General features: G+C 56.9%; 1 protein-coding gene across 10 annotated transcripts in view; it reads right to left on the bottom strand.

Moving 5' to 3' along the window:
* Positions 1 to 16,667, bottom strand: part of ATP11A (ATPase phospholipid transporting 11A) — a 116,707-nt gene extending 100,040 nt beyond the window's left edge. For 9 of the 10 annotated variants that reach the window (XR_014143922.1, XM_081815223.1, XM_081815224.1 and 6 more), the window contains exon 1: positions 15,625 to 15,893. Coding sequence is in view for 9 of the 10 variants with exons in the window: in XM_081815223.1 (XP_081671349.1) it covers positions 15,625 to 15,705 (81 nt within the window). In the remaining variant the exon portion in view is untranslated. Of the gene's footprint in view, positions 1 to 15,624; positions 15,894 to 16,546 lie in introns of those variants that run through there. The other variant, XM_081815222.1, reaches the window with a different exon arrangement.
* Positions 16,668 to 18,622: the final 1,955 nt, after the last annotated feature.

Below are 18,622 nucleotides of genomic sequence, written 5' to 3'. Positions count from 1 at the left end.
GCAGTGACTTCAAGGAGGTGCCAGGCCCCAGGATCAGCAGCAGCAGATTGGCCAGAGTAAAGACAGGGTAACTATCAGGGCCCGAGTGACAGCAAATCCACCCAGAGGGACTGGGCTGAGAGGTGACCTAAGGTTTGGGATTTGGGAATATCTGGAGCCAGAGGGCACTGAGGCCCTAACAGTGTGTGCTGCTTGAAGCAAGACTGTTGGGCCCAGGGAGTAGCCAGGCTCGGGGAGTAGCTAGACTCAGGGAGCAGCCAGGGCCCAGAGAGTAGCCAGGGCCCAGGGAGTAGCCAGAGCCCGGGGAGTAGCCAGGCTCTGGGAGCAGCCAGGGCCCAGGGAGTAGCCAGGCTCTGGGAGCAGCCAGGCCCTGGGGAATAGCCAGGCCTGGAGAGTAGCCAGGGCCCAGGGACTAGCCAGGGCCCAGGGACTAGCCAGGCTGAGGGAGTAGCCAGGCCCCGGGGAGTAGCCAGGTCCAGGGAGCAGCCAGGCCCAGGGAGCAGCCAGGGCCCAGGGAGTAGCCAGGCCCGGGGAGCAGCCAGGGCCCAGGGAGCAGCCAGGGCCCAGGGAGCAGCCAGGCCCGGGGAGCAGCCAGGGCCCGGGGAGTAGCCAGGCTCGGGGAGCAGCCAGGGCCCGGGGAGTAGCCAGGCTCGGGGAGCAGCCAGGCCTGGGGAGCAGCACTTGTTTGCTCTGCCAAGTAGTTTACTGCAGGGATACTGGACAGCTCTCAGCATCTCCAGGAGGCTGGAGAACCAGACACATTAACAGAAATCAGAAACGGCCCCGAAGAACACTCAATGCAGCGCAGAACCTGTGGGGTTCCAGTGAACACCTGCAAAGCCGCCATGTGTGCTGAAGGGGCGCAGACTGAGGCTGCTTCTGGAGGGAATTCCAGAGAAAGGGAGATTCTCACAAAGTGAAGGAAGAGTGGATGGGTCCGGCTGTGGCCCAGGCGTGGAGGGGCCGAGCCAACGCCCTTCACAAAGCTGAAGATGCTCCTTCATGAATGGGAGATGGGGGCTGGAAAAGGCAGGGACAGCAGGCCTGGGAGGGAAGGGAGGGAAGGGAACCCAGAGGACAGGGGTACAGGGGGAGGGGGGCGACCCCCACCCACACCTGCCTCCTCCCTCTGTCTGCACCAGCCCCAGGAGGAGGCCCTTCACCCGCATTCCTGGCTCTTCCTGATGGGGGACACCCAAACTGGTATCTGGTTTCATTCCATCCTTATCAACAGTTAGCTGTCAGCAGCAGATTAAATGGCCAGAAAGTGATCTTCCCACACAGTAAACGGGAACTTTCCATTCTGCCCGGGACAACTGGAACCCAAGAAGCCACAGCACCAAACAAGAAGTAAACCCACGGAGATCTTCCAAAAGTCAGACATGACGACACCTCAGGAATCCCACAGATCTGACCTGTGTGGGGTGAATGGTTTTTTATTTAAGTATGTTCAATAATATGAATTCTTGCACCCAAAAGAACCATGAAATTCTTAAAAGACTTCGTTTCACAAAAATTGACATAGTTTTGAAGCAGAATACCAACACAGATGGGCCTCTAACTACTACACATTCGCTGAAATTCAACTTACTTTGCTTTTGACTCATTAACCACATGCGTCTCATTCCAACGCCCAAACAAACACCAATCCTAGGTCTCTTCCAGCATGGAGTTCCAAGGGCAGCTGCAGGAAAACAACCCACTTCTGAGACAGTGAAGACGCCGCCCTGGTGGGTGTGCACTGCAGGAAGGACATAAGGAAAGGCAGAAGTGCCGACGGATTTCTCTCCAGCCAGAGGGCAATGCGTCAGAAACAGGTGTTCAGCCTCAGCTGGACATTGGGCAGGTCTACGAAAGGGGGCTCCGGGGAAAAGATGTGGGGTGTGTGACTGGCAGTGAATAGCAGAGCATTTCCCATGACAAGGAAAAGGCCACTGCTCTGGGCCTGTCCCTGTGTATTGCTCGCTCCCCACCGCACTTGAGATTGGCCGAACTGTGGAGCCTACCTGAGTCTCCTAATTAAGGTTTCCGCGGTGGTGATGCAAGAGGGTAAAGAACCTGCCCTGGAGACAGGCCGGCCCCTCAACCCCCGTGTGAGACCGGGGGCTACACATCCTGCCTCCCTCTCACACCACCTAGACCCAGGAGGGCTGCAGGGAGCCAGCCCTCACGCCGATCCCCAGGTAAGCCCAAGCATGACGGAGCAGCTCACCCATCTCTGCGGGGAACAGGGGGGAGACTTAATTAGGCTGCTCTTTCCCTGTGGGGACACTGTGTTCTCCTGGGGAGCGACTGGCCAGGTTTTCTGGGAAGCAGAAACCAGCTGCAGGATTTTGGGAAGAGCATAGCTCTAAGTGTGGGAAAGACAAATGGAGAAAGCACTTGGAAGCAAACACAAGAGACATGTGACTGCTCTCGTTTGGGTTCTTGACTCCCCAGCACCCATAGCACCAGCGTTTCCAGACTCCGGCATGCAAGCTGCCCCGTGCCGGGCTGGGGCGGGGAGCCTCGGGCGGGACGGAGCCCCTCCACATTCTTCTGCCGCTCCCGCAGGTGGGAGGCTCCCTCGGACACAGAGAACGCGGCCGGGCGGGACGGACGCAGGCACCTCCCTGTCTGCTCCCATCAACCCAGAAGTTAAATCCGACTTCACACCTTGGGCGCCCTCCTGCTTCTGGAGACACGGTTCTCTATAAACTCAAGTCTGGAACTCGGGAAGGCCAGGACTTCAAAACTGAAAGCAAAACCTGAACCCCAGGAGAGGCCATGATGTTCGCCGAGTTTGGGGGGCTCTTCCTCGTCTTTGCTTCTGTCTCATGGGCAGGGCTGAAATTCGGCCCAACTCACCATCCTGCCCTCTGAGTTTTCATTTTGAACAAGTAACTTAGGACACTCTCCCTACTTCAAGTCACTTTTTAAAGCACACAGTTTTACAGTGAATACTAAGCTATAACAAACTGGAAAAGGGAGCATCTCTGGTTTAGGAAGAATACGGAGAAGGCGAGGCTGCTGTGAGCCTGCCGTCCCCCCTGGCGCCTGGGGCAAGCCGTACCTGTGGCAGGCTAGAGGGCTGGGGTCGCCACCCGCCGCGGCCAGGGGGAAGGACAGGGGCGCCAGGAGGGAAGCACCGTTATCCCACACTGTCCGTGTCTGTGCTCACCGGCCCAAGTGCTGGCACAGGGACTGGTCACCTGTCAGGGCCCTTCTTCCCCCAAATACAAAATATGCCAAGCCCCTCCCCGATGTCACCTACACAATGACCTCTGACCCCAGCACACCTGCCTTCAGGCCCCGGCACGGCCTCCTGGCTGCCCTCGGCCCGACCACTGCCCCTGCATCCACCATGGCCGATCCGATTCACTACCAGGTTCGTGGAACGACAGGAGCGGTAGCGGCAGGGACCACGGGACTGCAGGGAGGAGCAGCAGCTCGCGTGACCTGTCCCGTCACAGTTGGCAAAACAGGGTTTGTTATCGCAGTATTTGCCGGATGACGGAACTGGTCTTCTTCCCCAACCGTCCGGCCACCACCCGTGAGCAACCGGGCTTCACCTGCCTGCTACTGAACGTCTAACGTGTGGCGTTCCCACCCATGGAGAACGAACTCCAAGTGCCACAGGCCCAGGGAGGCCACACACGCCACCAGACGCGGGGCCTCGCCCCCACAGCCGGCGTCCTGCCCCCCAGTGCCATGGCCAGAGCCACGCCACGGCAGCGCTCGCTCATTTCCATCGTCCGCGAGCCCAGGGGGCTGCTGGGCGCTGGCAGGGGCCCCCCGAACCACAGACCGGCCCGAATCTGGAAGCAAACACAGGTCAGAGCCACACGGGCAACGCAAGGAGACCGTCGCCAGGAGGCGCACCTGCTTGGAGCCCATTGACTTCTAGAGTTTACGTGGTCAGAGGCCCCTCCTGGCCTCTAAGATAGAATTCGATTTGAGAAGCTGCCTTTCCAGAGGGGCCCAGGAGACCGGAGACCTAATTTCCATGTCACATCCTCCATCCCGACAAAGAAACAGTCCCCAACACCTGGTCAAACGGTCACTGATGGCAGATTTCACCCCTGGCCCACCTCCCGGCCCTCACCTCAACCCAGATTCCCAGGGACGGGAGGGCAGAGGGCCAGGGAGCAGTCTGGCGGCCCAGGGCCCTCCCCTGCCCCCTCGCGCATCTGAACCCTGACAGACAGCGGGCACCCTGGGCTCCCTCTTAGGGTCGGCTCTAGAGCCCAGCCCTCGGCCAGGCCCACAGGAAGAATAAAGCAAAGTGGAGTCAGATATTCATGATCCTGAGTTCTGCGCAGGTGGGAGAGAAGGCATTCCTGAGCTGCAGGGACTGTGGCAGGGTGGGGACAGGTCAGCTCCCCCTCAGGGCACAGGCCACACCCCAATGAGGAACGCAAGACGCCCTCCGTCAGACTAAGGACCGCTCTGAAGACCCAAGGGTAATAAACTGATAAAAACCAACGTCAACCCGTTTTTTAAGGAAGTGTGAAGGTGCAAAGGCCATTAATTCTCTCTTTATGTTTACTTCCTACTTTTCTATCAACTCTGACCATCACCTGCCAAATAGGGCGTCCGGCCAACTCACCACACAGCATGGTTTTTAATGAGACAAATTACAGTATAATTACTCAGTTTTACAGCTAAGTTTCTCGTTAACAAATCAGGTACTAAGAAGAGGGACCTAACCAAGCTACTCTCTAAAAAGAAACAGAACAATTTATGAAATCAAAAAATTACTTCAATTTAAGATCAAAAAAATCTCCTATCACCTTTGGTAGAAAGAACAGGACGTCACTTCTCGCAGAATCAACCATTTTAGAGAAGACATTCGCAAATGTACTTTTGGATTTAACTAATCTACTTCTTAATTTGTTAGATAGTGAAAGAACATAATGTTATACATTAGCTGAAAATGGACAACGTGTTCAAACCAGTCAGTCAGCAGAATGGAGCTTCTGGAAGAAAATGTCCATAAAATGCTTTAACCCCTACTTCTCACAAGTGCACACAGGAAACCACATGTGACTCGACACCACTAAGCAAGTCTGTGCTGATGAGCTGCGTGTGGAGACCTGACTTCCAGGAAATTCTGTCTCCCGAAGGGTCCCTTCCCTACGTCCCCAGGCACAGAGTGAGCAACCCAGCCCTCAAAGGAATGCACTCGTCCGGAGTACCCAACGGCTCGTAAAAGTCACCACCTGGATTATTTAGAAGAAAAACCAACCTCCTACTTGGGTGCATTTTCCATTAAAATTTAAATAGTGCTTAAGTTTCAGTAAGGTTCTTCGTGATCCTGCTGAGGTCTTTTTCACTGATTTAAAAAATGCGTTTCCAAAATAGCAAGGGAGACAATATCACACATACAGCAAACTAATTAAAATTGCCCATAACTCGGCAATTGCCCTAAACTCTGTTTAGGATGACGCAAAGGCTCTGGAGATGGATGGCGGCTGCACAGCGTGACTGTGCTGAACGCCACCGAATTATGCACCTAAAAGGGGTGAAAGTGGTAAATTTCATGTTATGTATGTTTTACCACAATGAAAAACACTGCCCATAAACCAACCTACTGTCTATCTGTTCAATAAATCGATACTCCTAACTTACCTATTATGTAACATGTTCCTCATTTCACCACATGATTTTCAGAAAAACTTAAAACTTCATCAAAAGCAACACACACAATGTATTCCGTGTTTCAGGCAATGAACTCAGGAGCGGCGCGTGCTCCTGTCGAGGAGATGAGCTGGCCGTGCTCGGGCTGGCCGCCATCCACCTCGGCCGCCCAGCCTCGGCCTCACCCGCCCGCGGAGGCTGCCCGACCTTCTCCACAGCGTCCCGTCCCGATCCTCCTGCCGGGGGTTCACGTTCCTCGGCAGCCCCTCCTGCACCCCGCACGCCACGTGCTTATTTACTGTCAGTCACCTGCCACGAACACGCAGCCTCCAGGACTGCTCCCCACTGAAGCCCGCATGCATACAGCAGGTGCCCAATAAATATCTGATGAACATCCCATGGTGAGCACCTAGTATGTGCTAAGTACGCCACAAACTTCTCTTTATAAGAATCATAATGGGTTGCCCCCCACAAATCCTCCAGTGCCGTGCTTACTCCCATGTGATGTCAGAGAAAAGGCGAATGAGCTAAGGGACACGAGGAAGGAGGACGAGAGAGGCCGGCCACATGACCACCGCTCGGCCTTCCTCACACACACGCCGCTCTCGGGTTCACGCCAACGCTGAACCTTACTGCGCAAAGAGGCGTGTGCGCACACGGTTTTCTCATCTTTTCATGGCTCGTCTACGTTTATCCAAATCAAAACGACTTCCACACATTTCTAAAGTGAAAAGGTCACTGAAATTACCCCATATGTGAACAGTTATCTGTCACTTTCAGGCGTTTTGTAAGAGTAGCTCTGACCCTACTGATGATCCTCCCATAGTTTTATTCCATGTAATAATTTTAAATTAATTCCATGCTTTTAAAACTTGGGTTTCAGTGGGCAAATTTCTGAGATCTTCTTGAAAAATCACACAAAAATCTAGATGACATCCATGGGGTGCCTGGGTGGCTCGTCGTTAAGCAGCTGCCTTCAGCTCAGGTCATGATCCCAGGGTCCTGGGATCGAGCCCCACGTCGGGCTCCCTGCTCGGCGGGAAGCCTGCTTCTCCCTCTCCCACTCCCCCTGCTTGTGTTCGCTCTCTCGCTGTGTCTCTCTCTGTCAAATTAATAAATAAAATCTTTAAAAAAAAAAAATCTAGATGACATCCTAATGGCAGAACCTCACTGTCCCTAATCCTCGGCTGAAAATAGGCTGGACGAAATCCTCTTTTCTCTGAAGGAGGGAGATTATGTTACCCTGCATGAGGTGCCAGCAGGCCCGTCCAGGAGGAAGGAGGGCGGTCAGGCCGCCGGATCTCGGAGCGGGTACGCGGGAGGGATCAGCCCCCACGCCAACCTCAGACTGTTGTTTCCCAGAACGTGAACTCGAGAGCCTCAGATCCCCTGTGCACAGAGAGGCTGGAGGAGTCCTCCGGGCGCCCGGCTTCAAACGGTGTCGCAGACTTGCAGTTTCTCTTAATGCTGGGGCCGCTCGGCCTGTGCCGTCAGCAAAGCCACCCTCACTCCTGATAGAAGAGGAAGAGTGCTTTAGGGTCATTTCTGCCCTGGGAACCACGTAAGCAAATGCTGGGCGAAGGACAACCGGGCTGGGACTGTAAGGTACCTGCCACAGAAGGAGATGGCAGTGGGGTCGGGGACTCGGCCGCCTGGAGCACCGGCGAGGCCGCAGGTGTGTGCGCCCCCGAGTGCGGACCGGGCACGTGCGGGTTGTGTTCGTGCAGGCGTGAGCACACGCCCCTACTATGCGAGCTAGAAAGTCAGGTTCCGTGTCCAACGCTCACTTTCCAAACCGCCAAAGGTACGGTGTCGTGCTGTCCAGAGGCCGAGAGAAGGCGCCGAAACGCCATTCCATTTACCAGAGGCACCGGATCATGACGCACCAGCCCGAGCAGACACGTCCAATCCAGTTATGTGCCGAAACCCTGACATCTGTCCGTCCACGAGCCAGACGCTGTGTATTTGGATTATGATACAAACCCAAACAGTACTCGCAGCCTTGTCTTAATACCAGCGGCCACGCTCCCACCAGCCTCCTGCAGCAGCAGCAGAAAGAAACACATACAAATACCACAGCCTCGGGTCTAATCAAGTGATGGAGACCGGGGTCTATTATACCTACTAACAGCCCAGCTGCCGAAATCTGTTCCACAATTTAAAAGAAATAACCCATTCCCACTAAATATTTATTTTTATCTTTCCAGATTTTGTGGAACATTCATTTCTGTATTTTTTTTAAGAGAGGGTTTTTATTTTTTTATTTTTTATTTATTTATTTGAGAGTGAGAGAGAGAGAGGACGAGAGGGGGGAGGGTCAGAGGGAGAAGCAGACTCCCCGCGGAGCAGGGAGCCCGATGCGGGACTCGATTCCGGGACTCCACGATCATGACCTGAGCCGAAGGCAGCTGCTCAACCGACTGAGCCACCCAGGCACCCACATTTCTGTATTTCTGATAGAACAGTAAGCAAACTTCATGTGCCTTTTCAAGGTCCTCTCTCTGATATTCCCATCTGTCTGAATATTTACAACCTGAACAGGGGCCGGCTTTTACAGTGTACCGTCATGGACTGAACAGTGTCTCTCCCAAACTCATAAACTCAAGCCGTAACCACCAGCATGATGGTTATTTGGACACAGGGATCACCTGCCTTCTCTCCGCGCCCCCCAACCCCGTCCCCCAGCACACGAGCGACGGCCACGTGAGGCCATGTGAAGCCATGGCGGGAAGGCGGCCGTTCACAGGCCAGGAAGAGGCTCTCACCAGAAGCCCAATGTGCCGGCTCCTTGATCTCGGATTGTCCATTGTGTAAGCCGCCCGGCCTGGGGTGTTTGTTACTGCGGCCTGAGCTGAGACATACTTATGCAGTACCCGTCTCCCGTGGTGTCTTAAACGCTAGCACATACATCAACACCCAAGTTCACGGACTCTGTAACGGGCACCTGAGAGAAGAATAAACAATACGTCAACTCTTCGTGAAAACGATTCCTCCTGTGCCACCGTCTGAGCATCTACTGCCTTGATAATCAAGCCGTATGTTAGGATCACCCTTCCAGAAACTTGCTGGCTGCTAACCTCACTAGGAAGACGCAGGAAAAAAGGTGCAGAAGGAGGAAGCAGTCCACTGAAAAAAGAAGGTAAATGGTGCAAACTCGACACACAGCACGAGGGTCTTGGTGGAGGCTCTGCAGCCCGCACCTGCAGCCCACTCGCTCCCTCCCTGCACACCCATGCTGACGTGGGAGCATGAGGAGCCCCCGGGTAAGTGCACCAGCGAAGAACAGCCTGGAATGGTGTTGGCTCCCTCTTACACGAAGAATCTTGCATCTTGCCGGGCACACGGTGCTCCTTAATTATTGGCTTGATAATCATGAGCCATGCCAACAGCCTCCCACCGACCCCCATCCTCCAGGGACGGCTCAGGCGGGGTCCTGAAACATGACGGGTTCCAAAAGCAGGTGCCCTGGAAGGAAAAGGTGCCTTCAACCTGAGCACGATGCAGGGGCTGCAGAGGGCACGTTGGGATGAGACCTACTGGCTCTGCTCCATCTCCCAGGGGTGGGAAAGCAGTGGGGAATGGAACTCCGGGGCAAACGGGAACTGCTGACCACCTGGCTTTACACCAGATGCTACCCGGGCCCTTCCTCCCCTGGCTCCATAATTCTCCCTGCCCCCCAGCGCCAGGCACACTGGGTACACCTTCCCGCGTTCCAGAACGTCCTATCTCTGAATCAAAGTACACAGGGCTTTCCTATCAAATACCAAACACGACCAAAATATCATCCGGGTCCTAATTCTTTATCATGCTAACAATGAGCACAGCTATGTTTACACACATCACCCACAAAATTTAGTGTCTGTGGGCTTCCTGAACACCGAAGTGCAGGGCGCAGGGTAACGACGCAAGGCGGGACCAGGGAGGGGTCGAAGCAGGTCATGGGCACAAACCCATCTCCAGACAGCATGTCAGGGCGCCCAGCACGTTCTTAGTCTCGAGCTCACCCTAGTTCATAGACTTGTGCCCCCACATCCTCTTGCAAAGGGCACAGCTTGCCCCGCAGTCTTCCCAAATCGCATCTTGCAGGGGAAAAGCAAGGTCCAAGCAGGTGCCCCTGGGGGTAAATTCACCAACAAAATAAAAGAGGTCCAGGTATTTCCATGAAGCGATCTCCCTGGTGAAGTGTGAGTGGAGAGGGACGCTCCTCACTGTTATTCCAGCAACCGGGCCAACGGCTCAGGATCACCCTTCACAGGATGCAGACGCGGGGGACGGGATCCCTTCCTGCACAGAACGGACAGAGCACACCTTCCCAGACTTGTTGGGAATGTTCCTTCCTTCTGTGCAAGGGCAGCAAGGCTGTCACACCTGCTTCAGGGAGGAGCCGGCCCACCGTCCTGTCTGCCTCTCTCTGTCTCTCTGGCTCTATCTCCCTCTTTCTGTCTGTCTCTCCCCCTCTGTGTCTGTCTCTCTCCCTCTGCCTCTCTCTGTCCCTCTCTGTCTCTCTGTTTCTCTCTGTCTCCCTCCGTCTCTCTCTTGGCAGCCCTGCTCGCTACTCCCATCCGGGGACAGGGGCGGAGGGTGGGGGACAAGCAGACGAGGGGCAGAGATGCCCCCTCTGTCAGGCTACACCTTCTTCCCATCCCTGGGAATGCATAATTACTGGTCTTTGGCCAAAGAATCTTTTTCACAAGTAACAAACCTTCTCTTGAAATTCCTGTCTTGTCTTCCAAACCAGGGAAAGGATCTTATTTTCATTACCTTTCTGAGCCAGGAAAACTTTCCTACCCCTTCTGACAAGCGCGTAGCTATTATTCGCAGAAAATGAGCTTCTTCCCACTGCCCTTACAGAACTACTGGACAGGCGAGCGCTGACGAAGCTGCCCCCAGGGCTACACGCTGGGGTCTGGCCTCAGCCCAGGTGACAAAAGGAGAAGTTGAGGGAGGAAACCGAAAATCCCCGCTGACTCTCAGCCTCCCGTGCTGGGTCCCCTCCTGGCCCGCACAGCGGCATGGGTGCGGCTAGTCGCCTGGGGGCGGGAGGCCTCCCTCCAGGGTCTAAACCAGGGTGTCCTGTGCTCCCGGGGACCAGGCTGTGAGTGAGGCAGGCACCTCTGGGGGGACAGCAGAAGTCAGGAAACCTGAGAAACAGCAGGACCGCGGGAAAGGCCAGGTGTCCCACCAAGCTGGCACACTCCTGGGGGGTGACAGTGGGCAGCCCCTGGCCAGGGCTTGCTCACCACAGCTGTGGTCGGGGGGAGCAATCCAGTGAGGGTGGGCCAGATCATGCCATCGCTGAAAAAGTGCGGAAATGTGGACTTTGAGGTGCATTCACACGTTTTTGAAGCCACCGAGTAGGGAAACTTCCTGTGTCCTCGGACAAGGGTTCTCAACCTTAACTGGAATAGGCACTCCTTTAAGAATCTAACAAAAATTGGGAAACCCAATTATTTTGCCCAGAAAACAGAAAGCGTTTATGCTGTTTTAAGGGAGCTGGGCCCCACCAGGGAGCAGTTAAGAACTGGTCTCCATCCAGGTCCCGGAGCGGCACTGTGGTGGATCCCTCCTCCCAGGCCGCGCGGTCCAGACAACAGAGGCAAGAAGGGGATGCGGACCCAGGGACCCACTCACCCCAGGACCCGCTGCGATCCATAGGGGCGCTGTACTGGGACCCAGGGAGATGCTTCACGCGGAAGCCACCAAGCCAGCTGGGCCGACCCACCAGGGGCGTGGGGACCACGGGCCATGGCCCTGAGGACCCAACGTTCCGCACTGCGGTGCGGACTGCGACAAGGGGTGGCCCAGATGCCTGCCCGTTCCCACGTTTATGATGCTGGGAAATGTATCAAGGAAAGAGAATCCAAAAGTTCGAAGTCACATTAGACATGTTTTAAGAGACTGTCATTAATCACTCAAGGTCCTTGGAAGCACAATGAAACTTCCTCCAGAAGTGTCCGGCGGCGACCTCCGCACACACTTCTCAGCAGTCCTGACACGAGGAGGAATCAGTCAGGCAGCAGATGTTTCTGGAGGGACGACCCCGTGCCAGAAACTGGTCCAGATGTATAGCGGGGCAGCCAAGGGGCAGGGAGAGATGTGGGGTCCACAGACATGGACGGGGTGCCTGGGGGTCCTTCAGCACGGAGCCTGGGGGGTGGAGGGGGACCCGAGAAGGGCCAGCGGCAGGCGGGAAGGCCACAGGACTGCCGTGCGCCACTCTGCCTGGGACACAGCCCAGTCCCCCAGCTCTGCCCTCATGTCTACTCCTGTGCTTGGCTTTCTGCCTGCCGCACCCCCGTCTGAAGGTAGCGCCCCAGGGACCGGGCTTAGGTGTGCTCGGCCGGGAGAGGAATTGGGACGTGCACAGGGCGCTCGCCAGTGTGTGCTGGGAGGCTCTGAAGGACACCAAGGGCCTCCAGGGTGATGGAAACGGCGATGAGCCCACGGGAATATGAGGAGGCAGGAGGAAAGCAGAACACGTCAGCACAATAGTGAAGGCAACGGAGAAGTGGGGGCAGGAGAAGTCTGCGTTTAAGAAAAGGCGATCTGAAGGGTTGGCCACTCCACGGGGGCTAAGGAGGGACCCAGATGGTCCAGGAAAAAGAAGGAGACGCAGGGTCCCAAACCAGAGGGAGACGAGAGCAGACCAGGCAGGGCTGGTGGGCTGCCTGGAAGAGGGGATGCCCTGTCTGGTGACCACGTTCCCTCCATGAAGCATCAGGCAAGGTCTCGACACTCCACGTGAAGCGGAGGTCTGAAGGTCTGAGAAGCGTGGGGCTGCGCACAGCCATGGGACGTCCACGATCCCAGAGGGACACGCGAGCTCTGTGCAGGGAGGCACATCACCTCGTCCCACATGGGACACCGGGGAACCGGGGATGTCAGCCAGTGTGCCCACGGCTCACGGGGGTGGGGTTGGCTGGAACTTCTGGCCTCCATGATCCATTGTTGTGTTTCTCTCGGATACCGGCATACACGTGAAAGCAACAGCAATCCTCATTCAATCCTGCTGAATTTCTAATGCTGTAAAAATTGCCTTCCATCGATCTTCGCTGCAAATAAAATAGCATTTTTGCCAAATTTAACTTGGTTAGAAAAGCATTTATAAGTCTGGGACTTAGGGATCCAACCATCTTTTATCAACCCTGTTTCTGTTCGAACATATGGTCGGAGCACCGAGGAACAATTTGTATTTAGGTTTGTAAATGCAGGACTTCCTGTGTAGTTAAGTGGTGAAGCATGTTCGTCGACGGGGTCAACGCAGTTTTGACCAACTGTAAACGGAGACAGTGTTCTCATCCTTAGAAATGTAACTGACTGTAGCAAAACCCATAATATAAACTCCTTCTCCGCACTGTGATTAAATTTACCCTGTGGCTCAGAATAAAAGCATCTCGGGATCACTTGTTCCTAACGTGCAGAGATTCTACGGGGTTTGTGGGAACAGTGCAGAGAGTTCACCGAGGGCTGGAACATAAAAGGTTAAATTAAAGACCAGGCAGATTGCTTTCAAATGTGCGGCTGACCCCAGGCAGCCCCCAAGGACCGGCGTGGGGGTGGCCAGCTCACGTAAACACTTCACAAGGCCAGGCCCTGGGCCGCGCTCAGGCCAGGCTCACCGTCTTCAAGGACCGGCAAGCCTCGGCAGTAAAAGCTATCTCACGCGGGATGAGGAGAGGAACTCCAAGTCCTGCAGCATTTTAAGTTGTTCAACAGAGACTGGAATAACTGAGTCAAACGAATGTCTGCCCTCTAGAACAGGCCGCCTCTCCGGTGAGCGTGGACAGTGGTCTGCATGGACATGGAGGAATAGAAGCAGACACAGAGATGGCTGGACTTTCTAGAAGGTTTACAGCACTCAAATATAGTCGTGCTTGAAGTTCTCCGGGGATCCAAAACATTTACTTTTCCCTTACAGAGAAAGCCCTACTGTAGCAGCTTGTTCCAGAACCAGGATGCACTGTCAGCAAGGAAAGCCTGCACATTTTTCCCAAGTTTACTGTCTGAAAACCTAAGAAAGATCCTAGAAAGCAAACAGGGTGAGAAACAAGTGGAGACGGACGGGCAGCCTGGCAGAGCTGGGGCCGGATGCTCAGGCTGAGCGACCAGAAACAAATCTCAGCCCCAGAACAAGATGAAGCTCAGACTCACAGAACTGCCAAGCCGAGTCTCCCAAACGTGAAGCCTGGAAGGGAAGGAGGTGCAGGCATCCTGCAGCGCGGTTATCCTGGCCTGGGATGCTCACGCACAAGCACATGTATGGCCAGAGGCGGCCTGTGGCCTGTGTGCCCGGCGCCCGGGCCCCCCACCCGGGGCCTGAATCGCGCTAACGGCCTCTGTGATAAATGTACCGAGTGTTCCCTGAGAGCCCGCACGCTCTGAGCTCCCACCCATATCCCTCACGCGAGCCTCTCAAGGCCTGTGAGACGGCGCCCCGGCTAGTCTCCGATGGGAGCACGGAGGCCGGGCCTGCCCAAGGTTACGCGGCCTAACCCGTGGGCGAGCCAGGTTCACCACCAGGCAGGCGCCTACAGACCCTGCAGGGACCACGAGGCTGCCTGGGCTTCTCCCAGAACTGAAACCCCCTGAGCCCAGGCTTCCTGCCTCACATCTGTAAGGAAAGAACTCAAACTCTCCATCCCCTTCGTTAAATACAAAAATTTGTAAATAGGCCCAACTACCTCATGATACATGGACCACATCAAGGTACACACACCAGGTCTGTCTCTACCCAGGTCACCTCCACACGGCTTCCGTCCATCCACACCACCAGTGACCTGGCTGCCGTCTACACAGCGGGACCCGGACATATTTCCCCCCTTCATTCTCCTGTTCCCTCTCTCTCTCTGGAGTTCGCCAGAATAAAATATCTGTAGTAATGTTTTCAAGGACTTCTTTACCTCCTGGCAACCCTCGCACCTCAGAAGGAGCTGAAAAGTTTTCTCTGTCCTAGAAATTCTGACCGGGTGAACACGGGAAGAGAACAGGGTGTAAGCTTTTATTTGTTCTTATAAAATAAGTCACATAAGGAAACCACACGGACATAAGTACTCAATCCCAGGCTCTGCCTCTTCTTCCAGCAAAATGAAATATAATTTGGTCCTACATAATGACTGATCCTGACAGATCCTGACTGTTCCTGGAAAAACTCAAATTAGTTCAATAGCATAAACAAGAGCCTAGTATCACAGAAATGGATGGTCTTGTACGTGAATACGCTGAAACAGCCAAATGATCACACTGAAAAAAAAAAAAAAAAGACATAGAATGGACAAACAGAAATAAGAGTATCCCATAACCTGTGTTCTAGGGACGTTAGCAAACAATGCACACGCCTAGAAAGTTCATTAAGCAAGAGCTACCCCTTAGGTTTGAGAGAAAATGGCATTTCATAAGCCTAATAACATAGCAAAAGGGAATTTTAACACATCAACTACAAGAAATTTATATAAATTGGTAGGACATAAAACAGCTGAGGGCCTAGAGGAAAGGCCCCACTCCCAGGGTGAAGGGTCAGGAACCGGGAGCGGGGGGGGGGGGGGGGATAGTGGCAGGGCCTCCAGGTCAGAGGAGACCATCCACCGGCTCTCCTGGAGGCAGACTGATGGTCCCCCTCACACGCAACCCTCCCTTTTATCACAGAGTGTTAGAGTTGGAAGGGAATGAAAATTAACTGGAAGACTGTGAGCACACTTTAAATAACACTAGCTCCACGCTCTTTCTGGTTTCCCTTTGGGGAAACAGAGGCAGGAACATAACTGGCCGAGGGACAACCGGGAAGAGAGTGTCCTTGCCTGACAAAGCACTTCTCTTACCTATGGTCACTGTGACCGGGCTTTCTAGAACTTATCACGGTGGAGAAACAAAGGTGTCACCTGATATTTACCACTCACTTCACAGTATGGACTTTGGGGGAAATCACATGAGCTTTCATCTGCTAAGCCCCGCCCCACCCTTCTCTCCACTGCAAGGTCAGGTGCCTGACCTGCCCCAGCGAACAGGTACCTGGGTCAGGTGGGCACAGTTCCCCTGCCTCGAGTCTTCCGCTGAGTGAATCAATTCAGGGTGAGTGATCTGCGTTCCCATGGATGAAGACACACACTGATCCTGGCCAGGGTCTCCTCAAAAAAAGCTCATAAAGAGGAAAGTCTGCCCAAGACAATTCCTACACCGCAAGAAGCCCAAAGTTCCCATAATGATGCCTTCAATCCCCAGTGCGAGCGACTTCTCAAACCTGTGCCTGACCGCGGACGGATGTCGGCCGCCGGGAACAAGGCGCCTTTTGTGGAGACAGTGGCAGGAAACACCACCCTCCGGACAGCGCTCTTTCTCTTCTGCACACACACCCCCTTTCACAGCCGCGCGCAGTGTCCCCTCGCCCTGAGGTCAGAACAACCCGCCTTCCCCTCAGAGCCTCTCCTGACCTCACCGCACCGTCAGCAGCGAGTGTGGACTCCAGAGGAAGCCCACAACACCCGGCCTCTGATCTGATTGGTTACTTTCAGGGAAAAAAGACGCCAAACTTCACTCCTGGATCCCCCAGTGGTGTCACAAATAAGAACCAAACCAAGTCTCTGCCTTTTCTGCAGAAGTGTGACGCTCCCATCTCTGAATCCGGACCCGACCTCCCTCCCCAGCCCCGGGCCGCGCGCGAAGCTAAGGACGGTGCCCGCCGGGCAGCCCCATCCCCACGGGACGCCAGGCAGCGCGCGGCTGCGGGGCGGAGCAGGTGGACGGACGCCCGGGCCCGGCCGTCGCAAGCCCGAGGTGCGGACTCTGCGAGCCTCCCCGGCGCCCTGCCCGCGCCCTGAGCTGCGGGAGCCCGCTGGGCCCCCGGCCCCCGGCCGCGGCAGGGCGGGCGCTGCGCACCGCGGCGTCCGGTCCCCAGGGCCCGCTCCCCCCCACCCCCGCCGCGGGCGGTACTCACGTATCTGTGCACGAGCGTCCGCACCAGGCTGCAGTCCATGGCTCCTCCGGCCGCGCCCGCCCGCGCTCAGCGCCCCCGCGCCCGGCTCGGCGCGCCCATGGGCCCGGGCCCGACTGCGGCCGCGCGCCCCCGACCCGGTCACGGCCTGGGCGCGCCGGGCGGTGCGGGGGGCGGCCGCGGCCCCTCCACGCTCATGCCCGGCCCGGCCCGCGGCGGCCGGCGCGGGGGTGGCCGCTCGGCTGGGGTGGCCGCTCGGGGCCCCGACTGCCGGCGGGGGCTGCGGGCTGGGAGCGTGGAGGCGCGGACGATCTGCTCTGCTGCCCCGCTCGCCTCTCCTCTGCTCTCCTCTGTGCTCGGCTCCTCCTCTCCTCCGCTCGGCTCCGCTCTACTCCCCGGCTCCTCCCCTCCCGCCCCTGCCCTTCGCCCGCCGCCCCTCTCAGCCCTGCCTCCGGCCGCCGGGTCCCGGCGCGCACGTCACGAGCGCGAGTGAGCATGCGCCCCGCGGCCCGCGGCCCCCGCCCCGCCACGCCCGCCCTCGCACACCGGGCGCGCGCGCCCGGCCCGCCCTCCGCGTCCCTGTCCCCATCCCGCCCCCGGAGCGGGGAGGCCCGGAGGACCCTGGGGCTGAGGCCGAAGGCCGGCGGGCGGGGACGACTCCCTGTTGCTTCCGCCTCCCGGGGCCTGGCCTGGGGCCGGGGCGCGGGGACGGTGCGCCCTGCGGAAGGAAGCGTCGGCCTGCGTCCCGGCCCCCGGCTCCGACGCTCGCCTGAAACTTCTGTCTCCCTCCGGAAGGCCAGATGGCGGGCGCGAGGCCGCTGGGGGCGCGGAGGGTGCCCGCGTGGCGCGGCATCGGGTTGGGCGGGAGACCCGCTAACCGGGTCTGGGCGGCGCGCTGGTGCCGAGCCGGTCCCCACGCGTGTTTGCTCCTGCTCTGCAGGTCGTGCTTCAGGTGGCTGCCCAGTTTCGCCCAGCTTTGGTGCGCAGGGGTGAAGGTCAGCCTAGGGTCTGCCACCTGAGATCCTTCCTCTCTGAAACCCGCGCCCTCCCTCGCCCTCCCTCACCTCCTGGCCTTCGGTCTCCAGAGTTGTAATCTGGCGGGGGCGAGGGCTTGGAACCGTTCCCGAACCTGTTGCACTAGCTGGCAGCCCGGCTGTGCCGCCCTCTCCGGGTCTGGCCCGTCCGGCTCCTTCCTGCCCCGGCCCAGGAGGCAGGCCACCCGGAGGCCAAGTCTGGGAGGGAAGTCGCGCGGTTCGCCGGGCCTCCAGGTTCCCCCGGGCACCACGCTTGGTGCTGCGCACTCTGAACCAGACAGAACTGCTCCTGAGAGCACCGACACCATGACTTCACTCCCCGGGGATGCTTCTGTTTTCCCAGCGGAGAAACAGACTCTCTTAGCTCCACTCTCAGCTTTGTATTAAGTGAGGTGCTTTGCTCTAGCTTCTCGTCCCGCGCTGCCTCCAGGCCATCTTGTGACACCTGAGTGCCAGAGGTGGGAGGGGCAGTGCCCCCGCCCTGGGAGGGAGGTGATGGGGCGAACGTCCTCCTGGCTGGTGGTGGAAGAGAAGCCGTATTGCCCGCTTTCTGGACCAGGAGCGGAGCCTAGAAACGAGTCGCTTAAGGGGAGGAGTGACTACGAACTACCTGGGTTCTGAACGACCTTCCTGCAGTAAAGCACTCCAGTTCTTGGTCAGCTCGCACATTGCTTCTCCTCATTCCATCCAAATCTCTCTGCCCTTCTCTGTCCTGCTCTGACCAGGAGGCCGATGGTCATCCTCAGTGGACCTTCCCCAACAGGGCCGCCTGCTGCAGGCTGAAGACCGTGGAGGGTCTGGGCATGCCCTTCCCCTCCGGCCTGGCCTCCCTGGGGCCTGAAGCAGCTGTGGCCCTCTGTGCGGACAGTGCTTGGACACCTTCCTTTTCCACTGTGTCAACTTGGGTCAGGCTCCAAGAACTACAGTCTTCTCCCCTGGCCTCCATGGCCTCCTGCTCCTGCCGTCCCTGGGCAGTGGCACCCCTGGATGGGTCCCTCTGTCACACTGTCTCCCAAATCTCCCAAGAAGACCCCTGCGTCCTGCC

This window comes from Leptonychotes weddellii, chromosome 3, assembly GCF_054177405.1.
Source record: "Leptonychotes weddellii isolate Sample4059 chromosome 3, ASM5417740v2, whole genome shotgun sequence".
NCBI classification, from domain to species: Eukaryota; Metazoa; Chordata; class Mammalia; order Carnivora; family Phocidae; genus Leptonychotes; species Leptonychotes weddellii.
The sequence above is the reverse complement of the archived record's forward strand: the minus strand, read 5'-3'. Positions and strand labels throughout refer to the sequence as shown.